This window comes from Notamacropus eugenii, chromosome 2 (genome assembly GCF_028372415.1).
Source record: "Notamacropus eugenii isolate mMacEug1 chromosome 2, mMacEug1.pri_v2, whole genome shotgun sequence".
Taxonomy (NCBI): domain Eukaryota; kingdom Metazoa; phylum Chordata; class Mammalia; order Diprotodontia; family Macropodidae; genus Notamacropus; species Notamacropus eugenii.
In genome coordinates this window covers 225446746-225460072 of record NC_092873.1, presented here as the reverse complement: position 1 = coordinate 225460072, position 13327 = coordinate 225446746, and the positions used below count along the sequence as shown (strand labels likewise).

General features: G+C 32.8%; 1 protein-coding gene across 12 annotated transcripts in view; it reads left to right on the top strand.

Annotated features, from left to right (window-relative positions):
• REPS1 (RALBP1 associated Eps domain containing 1) overlaps nt 1–13327 on the top strand; it is a 107472-nt gene that overhangs the window by 54243 nt on the left and 39902 nt on the right. For all 12 annotated transcript variants that reach the window (XM_072643462.1, XM_072643460.1, XM_072643458.1 and 9 more), the window contains exons 3-8: nt 7–203; nt 4669–4822; nt 5299–5423; nt 5951–6113; nt 6431–6494; nt 7307–7461. In XM_072643462.1, the coding sequence (XP_072499563.1) occupies nt 7–203; nt 4669–4822; nt 5299–5423; nt 5951–6113; nt 6431–6494; nt 7307–7461 (858 nt within the window). The remainder of the gene's footprint in view (nt 1–6; nt 204–4668; nt 4823–5298; nt 5424–5950; nt 6114–6430; nt 6495–7306; nt 7462–13327) is intronic.

The following is a 13327-nucleotide window of genomic DNA, read 5'->3' as shown; positions in this document are numbered from 1 at the left end:
TAACAGTAAAGGATCTCCCCCTGCCCAGATTTGGAGCTTCAAAGAATGAACAAGAATCTCGGCATACAACCTCATACTCTTCAGATACTGAGAATCAGGGTTCCTATTCAGGTGTAATTCCTCCACCACCTGGTAGGGTACAAGTCAAAAAGGGCTCTGTAAGCCATGATACCGTCCAGTCACGCCCATCTACAGATCAGCAGGTAATCTGTATTGTATAAATATTATCAGTTGAGATACTGTTCAGCAAGCATTTTTTGAGAATCTGCTTATGTGTATTGGTGCTATAGTAGATTCAAAAATAGTAACTTACTATACAGCATCTCAAAATTCCAAGCCATTGAAGCTTAAGACTGCTCTAAGACTTTTGGGGCACCCACGTGTGGCTTTCATAAAACCTGAGGTATGACTTTTAATAGATTGAAATAAAGAGAATGACAATGAACATAACACAGAGATAGATGCCAATAAACATCAATAAAACATCTTTATTTGAATTGAAAGAAATGTATAAAAGTCTTCATGGAAATATTTTTGATAGAGTAATTTTTTGTAATTATTTTTCAATGTTCATCTTTTTCCTTTCAAAGAAATCTCACTTTACGTATGGGGTAAACTATATTGAGACCAGTATGGGATAGTTTAAGCCTTTCCCTGGGCTCCATGAACTTGTTTTTCAAAAAAAAATATTTTGTTAACTATATTTCATTGTAATTAGTTTCGTCCACAGTCATTCCTTTGTAGTAGGAAGATAGACCTACCATCAGGAAGACCTGATTTTAAATCTTGCCTTAAACGGTGATTAATTATGCGACTCAGGGCAAGTTACTTAATTTCTCTCAGCCTCAGTTTCATCATCTGTAAAATGGGGATAATAATAGCATCTACCTTATAGAGTTGTTGCAAAGACCAAATTAGATAACCATATGTAAAATATTTTCCAAACCTAAATCATATAAATGCTAGCTGTTGTCAAGCCTATGTACTTTATTTATGTATGTAAAACATTATTTTAAGAAGAAGTCCACAGGGTTTACCAGATTCATGAAGGGATCCATAACATATAAAAGTTAACCCCTATTTTAAAAGAAACCTCTTGAACCCAAGTCCACAGATATTCTTTTGCTATATAAAATTGGAGCACTCATGTAATGTGTTGCTATTATTACTTACATGTTTTTGCTTTCTAGCTATTCATGTATGTGTAATATCCTCAACTATATTACGAGCTTTGCCTTTTTTTTTTTTTTTTTTTTTTTTTTTTAGCCTATCATGTACATTGTCATCCTAGGTGAGATAAAGGAGACTCAGTTGCTAAAATAAAATAATATATAGTGGAAGTGTTAGCTTGGACTAGAATGGTCTCTGTTCAAATGAAAGAGAGGATCAAATTAGAGCCATAGAGGAGGTTGAATCATAATTGTTGATTGATAGGCCATGGGATCAGGTATTAGAGGGGGCAGGAAAAATAAATTAATAATTAAAGATTTGGCAAGTCAAGTTGAATGGGGTTGCTATCAGTAGTAACTGGGAAAAGGTGCTATTTCAGACAGTGAATTAGTTCAGCATCAAGTTTCAGGTGCAGATGAATTATGGGTTGTTGAAAACGTAAGCCTGGAATAAAAGACCATGATGAGAAATATAAATGCAGAAGTATGATGCAAATATATATTCTGAGTAAAGAGCATAGCTAAAGCTGTAACAGTAGTTAATATCTCCAAGAAATTGTGAGTAGAGGAAAGAAGAGCTAAAGACCAGAAGAGAATTTGGAATGATGTTATACGGGTGCACTTTTAATATTCTTTGAGTTCCTTTTATTTTTTCCTATAAAGTTGCTTTGTAAGTTTTGAGGATTTTTTGTTTTTTTATTGTTTGGTTGTGGGGTTGTTCTTGGTAGGTGATTTTGATTGTTGGGTTTTTTTGTTTGTTTGGTTGTTTGTTTTTTTAACAGTATCTCCAGTACATAGTTTATTTAAGCTAAAAAACACCATTGTCAGTCTTGTAGGCTATTTTTCAGTGAGTCTGACATACCTACTTGCTGACGATAATCATAAAGAAGAATGTATGTCTTTCCCTTTATGTTGCAGTTAAAAAGGGATCACAGTATACTGACAAGGATTAACATTTTGTATAGTTTCAGCTTTTAAAGCTTTTAAATAAGACATTGTCTTCTCATTAACCTTCCCCTAGCCCGCCACTCATCTCCCATAAAGGAAGCTATTTTTATAAAAATACCTCATGTCTATGTAACTGAAATCGGTGTTTCAGGATGGGAAAATATGGATTTCTCAGTTATTAAACAGCTATAGCTCCTTCCATAATAGTCTGAAATTAATTTAACATTGCTTAGTAAAGCAAAGAAATTCACAAAAAGAGTCTTCTTTCCGTAGGCTATTTCTAACTTCCTGCCTCAATTCAAGATGGTATCAGTACAACACTAAAACATCTACATGTGAGGTGGAAATGTTAACTAATTATATGAATGCTTATTCTTTTGACAAAATAATTCCAAGTGAGATGATTCCAGGAACTTTTCACCTTTCATGTAGATACTCCATGACAATTTTTTAAAAATCGTTTCCAAAATATATCAGAGGTTAAGCTATATGAGAACTGAGAAAAGGTAATTGAGTTGAGAAAATAATAGAGTATTGACAACTTTAACTGTTTCAGTGAATTGAAAACTAAATTCCAGGTGGTTAAGAGATTGGATGGCAAAGAAATGGAGCCAGCAAGTTCTACAGTAATTAAAATGTTTATTTTTCAAAGTAGATCTTTATTGATATTTTTTGTTTTTATATTTCCTAGATTTCTTTTCTCCCCTCCCAGAACACCATCAGTTATAACATAATTTAAATGAGAAAAAAAAAAAAAACCTGTGAAGATGATCAATAAATTGAAAGTAGCTAATACAATTCCCTACCTCCATATAGGAGTGGGGAGAGGCATGTTTTCTCTCTCTCTTTGGGATGATGATTGTTCTTTCCAGTTATATTATTGTAATACACACACACAAACACACACAATTTTCTTGAGTCTGCTTCCTTCTTGCTTTCATTTTGCTCTGTTCATGTCTTTCCATGCTTTTTATTGACAATGTTTGTTATTTCTTATAGCCAGTAATATTCATTTACATTATTAATGTCATACTTTAGCCATTCCCCGATTGATGGCAATCTACTTTGTTTTCTAGCTCTTTGCTACCACAAAAAAAAAAAAAAAGAACGCTACCATAAATTTGGGGGTGTGCTTGGAATCTGAGTTTATTGTAAAATATGATGATGGTCTAACCCTAATTTCAATTGAACTTCTTTCCAATTTCCCCAGTAGTTCTTAGCAAATAGGAAGTTCTTTCCTACATAATTTATATTCTTGTCAAAAACCAAATGACTGTGTTCCTGTAGCACCAGTGTAATATTCACAGTGCCTAGTATGACTATGGGTATGCCAGAACAGTTCTGAATTGCAAAATATAGTAAACTCTCCATATGGAAGACAGAACCAAAACATTTATTCAAATGCCAAAAAGCTGAATCCCAGCACCAGAAAACCAAATCCATCATAACAACAAAGAAATCCATACACAATAACAATGCAGAGGGCCCTACTATCCCCAAGCCTTCCCTTGGTTAGGCTTCCCACAAACCAACTCCCTTAAACAAATCACAAACAAGCTCTCCTACTCGCACTAGTTGCTGCTTGCTTTCTCTTTCCCAGCCCTGATTCACTTCTGCTCCACCTGTTCAGCAAACTCCTCCCACCACAGGCACCGTGTGACGCAGACTTTCATGTGATCCATGGGCCTATTAATGGAAGGGAAAGATCTTTCCATTTAAATTACCATTACAGTTCCATTATTTCTGTTTCTCTTGTCTTCCATTGATAAACTTTTCTATTTTTAACCATACCAAATAATTTTAATGTTTGCTGCTATATAATGTAGTTAGTGTGAGGTTTGAAAATGCCTACCTTTTTTTCATCATGTCTCTTGATATACTGGATCCTTTGTTCCTGAAAATGAATTTTATTATTATGTTGTCTAGCTAGTAGCCCTTTGGTCTGTAAATGAACTCAAGTATTATTTAAAAAAATTTTTTTTATTATATTGGCATGGCCAACCATGAGCAGTGAACATTCCTTCAGCTATTGAAGATATTCTTTATTTAAGAAGTACTTTGCAACTGAATCTGTACAAGTATTATGTGGCTCTTTTTTTGGTAGATAGATTCCCAAATATTTTCTATTTGTAGTTATTTTGAATGGGATTTTTTTATTGTTGACTCTTCAGTTTTTGTTGTTGTTACATATAAATGCTGTTGACTTTTTAAAACTTACTTTGTAGCATGCAACTTTGCTGAATTTCTTATTAAAATTGATGCTAAAATTCTTATAAAGGTATAATTGGTATTTTTAAAAGAATATTCTAAAATATCTAAAACCAAAAGCAAACATCAGTATACAGTGAGGATACACTATAAATTTTATCATTCTACATAGGGGTCTGTTAAGGATACCCGTTGTTGTCCTTGTTATTTGATATATATAGTTCTGGAAACGTTAACTATGAGAGTAAGACAAGAGAAAGGAAATAAAGACAGGCAAAGAAAAAGCAAAGCTGAAGTGTTAATTTTTATGTGATTTGTTACAATTCCTTTACTCTCTCCTTAGGAATCCACGTCTCCAGTAGTTTCACCCCAACAGTCCCCTCCAACTTCTCCACACTCATGGAGGAAGCACAATCGTCATCCTAGTGGAGGAAATAATGAACGTCCTCTTACTGGACCTGGGCCTTTTTGGTCACCATTTAGTGAAGCACAAACAAGTATGTTTTATTTTTATTGTGATTTATGTACTCTTAGGGTATAAAGTGATTTAGAAATAATGGTGATTAGTGTTTAAGGGAGTTGGGTAAAAGAAAGTCAGTCTTCTAAGACATTTTAGAATTTTAGTTTACTGAGTTTAATGCCTACATACAGCAGTTGAAATCACTATGAAGATTTATAAATGGATGAACCCTTATTGCATTTTTTTTACACTGAAATATTGAAAGGCATTCTGTGTTTTTTGTAAGATTCTAGGGAGAAAAGGGGACTAGTATCTGCTTTCCCAGAATGTTGATTCTCATCTATATATTAGAATGACAATGTTGGATGAAAAAACGAACTATTTAGGAGATGGGATAAGTTTTTTAAATGAACAAAACAATTCTAAGAGGCTAATTCTTTTCATCTAAATTTAAAGAAAACTTTTGTGATTTGCGTATTTTTATTTGTTATAGACTTATTTCTCTTCTTCCAGGTTCTTCAACTGGTGATGCAATGTGGTCCGGTCATTCTCCACCTCCACCTCAAGAAAACTGGGTCAGTTTTGCAGATACTCCACCAACCAGTACTCTTTTAGCCATGCATCCTGCTTCTGTCCAGGTGTGACATTTTATTGGTATTGCATTTTATTTGCTTCATTTCAATTATTGCTGCAGTCATTTTTTTTTCATTCTTTGCTATTGCAGATTTCATAAGTAGAAGTTCACTATTTTGTAGAGAACAGTAATCTGTTCTGTACCCTTTTCTGCAACAGTCTAGTTTTACTGGAATGTTCACTAAAGGTTTTGGCTTCATTTAAAATAAAAATTTTCTAAAATTTAAAGAGAATTTTTAAAAGGTTCCCATATGTAGGAATATCTTTGCTTGGCTTTCTTAGCATATATTTCTCATAACTTTGAGTTGCATACATAATTATCATCATTTCTACCCATTTATTTCATTTTGCAAATAAACTCCTGGTAACCTAATTGTCATAAATATGTGGCTTGCAGATGAGTTTGAAGCTTTTGATGTTAAAAAAGTCTACAAAAAGTTTATTTTACTTCCAAGGACAAGTAGTCTAGAAACGATGGTCCATATGGTCATATAGATAGATAACATACTGAGGAAAAAATGTTTCATTACAGGACCAGACAACAGTACGAACTGTAGCATCAGCTACAACTGCCAATGAAATTCGTAGGCAATCCAGTAGTTATGATGATCCCTGGAAAATAACAGATGAACAAAGACAGTATTATGTAAATCAGTTTAAAACCATTCAACCTGATCTAAACGGATTTATTCCAGGTGAGTTGCTAAAAAACAGAAATTATTATAGACATGGCAGGCCCTAGTCTCAGTTTCATAACTTCAGGTACTATTTCAGAGACTTTTCAGTTGTCATATTTGGACAATCTGTAAAGAATTTATAATTCTTGACTTGGTATGATTTATTTACAAAGGGTTTATATTCACTGGGACCAAAAACAACCCACCAAAACCCTATGCATTTTACTCTAAAGAGAACTCTCCCAATAATAAAATGTCCTCTTATACCTCAGATTTTTGTCCTTAGATCTGTAAATTTACAATCAACATTAAACATCACTGTTTTAATATTTCAGGATCTGCAGCTAAAGAGTTTTTTACAAAATCAAAACTACCTATTCTTGAACTTTCTCATATTTGGTAAGTGTGGAGTGTCATAGTTGGGCCGTATATTTTGTTTCAGAAGAATTTCCAACTGGTAGTCTTTCAGAGATAACATCATAGTAGACTGTCTACCATAAACAAACCCAGTGATGCCCAATATTAACTCATCACAACCATTGACATCTTTCTTTCTACAATAAAAACCATAAAAGATAATACAAAAGTGTCAGTTCATACTTTCTAGAAGTCTAGAATCCATAAAGCTGTATCAGTTATTTCATACTGCCAACATGATGCTGTTGAAATGCATGGAATTAAAGTCAGTTTGCTCATGCATGGTTGAGTTGATCACTTGTCTCTGAACAAGTTTGTGATAAGTCCCATACTAAGACATGGGCTTAATCACAATACTCACCTTCCATCACAGACATAGACTGCTATGTGATTTGAAACACAATCATTGGATGACTTGTTCAGAACAAATTGTTTTTGAATGGATGATGAAAATCAAAGTAGAGTATGTCAGATTAAATGACAAAACATTTTCTTGAAACATTACTTATATTTTTCCTAAGAAATTTAATTGTAGAACATTATTGTAAAATTATAACAGTACAACTGTAAATTCCAAATTTTGAAGATACAAGCCAGTACATATAAATGAATCATAGTTTAAGTCTGTTGAATTTCAAACTATAAACATTAATTGAAAGAGAACGTTTGTTTTTAGAGCATTAATTGCTAATTATTTTTTATAATTAAATTTTCTCTAAGATAATTTCCTTATTGAGAAATAAAATGACTGGGAAAGAATTTGATCATCATTTATAGTGAAGTTTATCTTTTAGGGAACTCTCAGACTTTGATAAAGATGGCGCTTTGACACTGGATGAATTTTGTGCTGCTTTTCATCTGGTAGTTGCCAGGAAGAATGGTTATGACTTACCTGAAAAACTACCTGAAAGTTTAATGCCGAAACTGATTGATTTGGAAGATTCAACAGGTAAGATAGATAGCTTAAGAAAATTGCTGTTTATGTTTTGGTAACTTGTAAAACTTTATGGTCAATTCAAGCTTAATGATTTATTTGAAGAAATTTTTTGAAATGTAAAGTGCCATGGGCAATTTTTCTCTAAGTGGCTAAGTTGTCTTTTCTGCTGATTCCAAAGAAATCTGGAAATTTAGAGTTTGGTTAAATTATGAGTTTGGTTTTTATTTCAAAGATAAGCTAAAAAGGGAGATGGGCATAGTTTTATTCTTATATTGAGAAAACCTTAGTAATATACATATATCTATCTATGTAGATATAGATATATATACTTCATAAATCATAAATAGATTCATATCTTTAGAAATTATGGAATATTAAATTCCTTCTAAATTGATTAAGATCATATAATGGTGTTTGGTGTTCCCCTATGCATGATGAGGTATTCTTTAAAATAAAATTAAAACTCTGAAATAAGCTTTCAACAAGACAGTACACATATATGTGGAAGCGTTTCTCCAGTAGCCCAGAAAATATAATTGGTTGGCTTTACTGCTGCCTATTTTATGAGTAGGAAAAGGCATGAAATTTCTTTGTTGATAAGAGCAAAATCCTTAGAGTCAAGAATACTAAATTTCTTCTAGCTTTACAAATTACTCATGTGACCTTGGGCAAGTTTTAAACATTCCCTCTCTGTTTCTCCATCTGTTTTATGAGTCCAAGACCATTATTCTAATAGGTCTTGGTTTTAGTGTTCTGAAATTCTTGTGAAACTCACTATTTGATATATAAAAATAGTTAGGGTAGTGCCTGAAAAGATCCATGGTTTCATTGGTGTGGGTATTTCCTTAACTAACAGCTCAGAACCCTTCTGTATCTTAACAGAAGGTTTTTATAAGTTGGTTATGGACAAAAACATTCACCATTTACTGGCTAGTATATTAGTAACAAGTCTCTTTGAATTTAGGCTGGTTCTTGGATGTCAGACACAGTCTATCCCGTATTTTAAACTTTTCCAGTTTAGTAGGACCATGTGGAGCTTGTGCTTGCTTGGCTGGCATGGTCTTTAAAGACTCAGGGTTACTTCCCCATTATAATGAGGTATTGCATTATAACTTTAATGTAGCTATATATAAAATTTCTTTAATGTGTGTGCATGTGTGTGTGCGTGTATGTGTTTCTTTGAGTATGTATTTCATTCACTTGTAAAAAGCCCTAGTTGTTCTTGCTCTGCTGAAGACGTGTTAAGGATTATTGGTGGTTGGTATGACTCATAAATCATATCATCTGATTGTAAATTAGCTAGTTATAAGCACCAGTTAATTTAAATCTCAAGGTTTTATAAATTAAATCCCATTTAGTACATCGTTTGGCAGTATAAGGTCAGAATTGCAAAATTGTGTGTAAACTGTGGAGTAGGGATAATAATGTAGGAGATGATGGATGTTCCACATAACTTAAGTCTTTTGAAAGCTAATAGCATGGTGAGGCAGATTGACAGGTGCTCAAAGTAATCTTAATCTCCTGTGTGTAATTTTGTTAAGATTTCTGATGTGCTGTCATTTCTTAGGTCATCCAAATTCATCAATCTGTTGTTTGGTTTCTAGATTTTGTGTTTGTTTTTAAGATAATTCTTATCTGTTCTTTTTTTTAACCTTGATTTGTAGGTGACTTTTAGGACTTCTTTGATGAATACTATTACTTGGTACATTTAACTTTCTCTAAATTTAGACTTGTTAGACTTGTTCAGGAAATGGGTAGTTCAGATTTATTGACAATTTAACTACACTGTTAATTAACCACATTGAAAATTTAAGGATACACAGTAAGAGACTTTAAATTTTTTTCCATCATAACAAGTTTGTACTTGTATTCCTCATTTAGTACAATAATATTTTTATAGCACAGATTCAGGTCTTGTTTCTTCCTCTTGTTTCAAAAATATATATAAAGTTTTTATCTCGGCCTTACTGAGTACTTATTAAAAATAAACTTCCTTTTGCATAAGAGAATTTACTTTTATCTTGCTATCATAGGTCCATGGAAGTGATTATAATTTTAAATATTATCCTTTGAATGTAGAAATCATATCATACTAATGTTATTATAACATGAGAATCCATTATTAAATTCAATTTGAGAAATATTGTTTTATGTGTAATGCATTGTGCTAAATACTATAGAAGATAATAAAGTACAGTGCCTACCTTTAAGGAGTTTACAGTTCAGTTAATACTTACTCCTGCTGCTATCATGCTCTTGATTTGAATTTGTGGTTTAGCATTTTAGATATTGGTTATTTTCCTATTAGGTACTATTGTTCATTTTGGCAGCTGCCACCAAATGATTTGAATTTTACCTTTGTAGACCAACAAGGCAGGCTTTCTCCAGACGTAGAAAGTAATAGAGAGCTATATCTGCTTCTATAAGGGTTGATCTCAGAGTTAAACAGAAAACAAAATAGTAGGACAGTTAAAAGTAAAAGAATACATACCTTCTAAAAGGAACATAAGTATTTCAAAAATGCTACCAAGCTTTTGATATGAATACTGCAATTGAACATGAATTTGACTATTTAGTTTCCTAGTAACTAGGAAAAGGAAATTTAAAACTTAATTCTGATTACTTTAGGTGGGGGGGGCATAGGGGGAAATCACAATACATGCATTATTCTCTAAGACTTAAGATCAGAGCTAGTTAGTTTTTTATGTTGAGTTTTTTTCCTTCTAAAAGTGGCATTTAAGGTAAATAGAAGATAAAGTGAACTTTGACTTGAGGCACTTAGGGTTCATTTTAAATTTGATAACCTAATAGAAGAAAGGAAAAGGACAGATAACTAAAGGATGAGTAAACATACTCTTTGAAAGCATAATAGTGTTAGTGGATTAAAAAAGTACAGTCTGGTTCAAAATAAAATTTAAATAAACCAGTTAGTGTAATATCAAGAAACTAAGTTCAAATGGTGCGTATTGTCTATCAGTGAATAAGATGAACGAGTATCATCAGTCATATAGGGTTAGATAGCTTTAGGCCAAGGAGTATATAGCTTAGGAGGAAGAGGGATGAGAGGCAGATTTCTAGGATATTTTAGGATCTTTCCAAATAGAAAATATTGGCAATATTTTGTCAGGAGCTTTTTGACTTCCTAATCTTACTTGAGTGAGTGGTCTCGTCTCATTTAATGCAATCATTACATCTAAAAAGTAGGTAAACAGAATACTAGTGTAGTTATAGTGTGTTATCTCTTCCAGAGCACTCTTTATACATGGAAAGTGCCTTTTGAGTAAAAACACTTTTGGGGTTGGCTTAAAAAATAATTTAGGATCGTACTCTTCTTTTTCAGCCCTGATGCTCTGTGATGATGTCAGGGGCAGAACAGAACCAGCAGGAGGGAGGCAGGGTTGACACAGTGTTCCAGCAGGAGGCTAGGTTGGAACACTGCATCAGGTAAGAGTAAATTTACACCCCTGCCTCCACAAGGATAAAGTCTTAAGGACTAACTTTTATATGTGGATATGAAGCTATAATTTGCTGGATCCTATATATGAAACAAAGTTGATGAAGGTGTACATTATTGTCAGACCTGATGCTCCTTCTCAAATGAGTGACTGCCAGCTTCTCGTAGGAATGAGCTTTTTTTCTTTTCCAAATGTACTTTACTGCTTTTCTCTTACCATTCATAGCTTTATACAAGAAATAGGAGCCAAACTAAAACATCATCATGTGGCTTTTGTAGAGGTACATAGCTGATTTATGCTTGGAGTAATTATTTAGATGGTCTGGAGGATGTGGGAAAACAAATTGTATTGCGTATCTAATACATGTATACACTTAAGTGATTGTAGAGACTAGGTCCATACTATGCTACTCCTACAAGTATAAAAGTTGAGTTCCAGAGTCTGCTGTAATACAGAGTAGCTCTAGATTGCCCAGAGTAGCCTAATATCTCAAAGCTAAAGGATAACAGTAAGCTTGAGCCAGTAGTTTTGATTCGAGATTGAGTCAAGGTCTTGGGCCTGCCTTGTAGTAGACAAATTCCTCAACTTAATTCTCTATAGTTTTCTTTCTGTGTATACTTGAATCTAAATGGAGCTAAAATAGCCTTTATAGCTACATCTGTGTAATACAGTTTTGCTTTAAATTGGCCCCTTTAAAATGTACCACCTTTAAAGTGTCATTCTGATTTTATCCATTTCTCTTCCCTGAAATGTCAACCTGATTTTAGTCTCCTTGAGACCTTTTTCAATTGTCAGTTCCTATTAGAGAGTCATTTCAGTAATCTGTCAAGGTGTAGGTAACTGCTTTCCACTTTCCCCACCTCCCTTTCCATTCATACTTTTATTCATTGCAAAAAAAAAGGCCTGAATTTCTTTCCATTTCTAACTCCAGAATATCCCAAAAGTGAATTAATGCTGTTATTTTATCACAGTACATTAGTTTTGTAAAATATCATAGAAGTGTTATGATCAAGTTATCTTGTAGAACAGTGCCTAAGGCCGGCGTCTGTTTTATTGTTTCTTTATTGCTCCTCACATTAGCAATACTAAGGCAGGTCCTTTATTAAGAACTGAAAGGATTGAAAAGAAATATTAATATTTGAGAGGTAAAAAAAGAAAAACAGTCTAGATTGAAAATTAGAACTTATAGTCCTATGACTTGCAACAGCAGAAAATTAGGGTGGTGAGGCAGAACCTGGTAATACTTTGAATTAATCACTATATCTATGATATAACACCAAGAAGGAGAGTGTGTTCTCATCAGATATTTAAAACACAATTAATTTAGTTCTAGAAAGATCTAATAAATAAAGGAATTTAGAAAAAGGCATAAAAAATAACTGTTACTTGAAGTATCTACTTGCATATACTTTGAAATGTCAAAAAAAATGCATCCAGTGCTGCTTTGTATTATGCAACAGACTTTAACCATTTATAATACAATATAAATTTTGACAAATATTCTTTTCTTTTGATGGAGAAATTGAGATACTATGGTTTACATGACTTGCCCAAGGTCACATTGGCAGTATAGTGATAGATCTGGGAATAAAATCTAAATTTCCAGATTCATGACCCAAGTCCTAACCACTATTCATGCTTGTTTTATTAATTTAGCAATTATTTATTCTTTTAAACTGTTGAATGTATTCAAGGATATGTATAAAACATAGGAAGAATAAAATTATTTCTGTTGGTCAAAAGGAATTATAAATAAATGTTTTATAAAGTTTAACCTGAGCATAAATAAATTTCTCATGAGACTAGCCTTTGTTAATGGATTGTGATGAAAATTACTGATTATTTTAAACTAAGCATTATTCATAGCAATAAGGGAATTTATTATGGTTAAAGAAGACTGATACCTCATAAAATGCTTGAGAAAACAATACAAAATAGCTTCATGGATCTGTGGTTTACCAGCTTAGTTGGTTAAGAACCATGTAAGAACCATGTAATGAGTTGAATTCCCATTCATACTAGTTAACTGTATGCCATTCCATGGCTACATACTTAAATCACTGGCTGTCTTGTACGCTGTTGGTAACAACAGTGAGAGATAGAGAGAGAATGTAAATGAGTTAGTGGAAATTCATCACCATTTCTAGGAAAAACAATTTGAGACATGTCTTACTGATTGATAGTGGATAAATAGTATTACATTATTATTAATATACTGTTTCTTCTTCCTTTATCACTAAAGAATTTGTTTTCTTGGAAAATGAGCATTTTGCTATTAATTTAAGAATTTTTTCCTTGAAATTCCTTAATTCTGAGATCATAGATCACATGTAATTTTGTGTATGTATATATAACAGGTGATTTTGTGATTTAAGGTGAAGACAAATACCAAGTAGCAATATTGTCTAGCAATTTTAAATGTC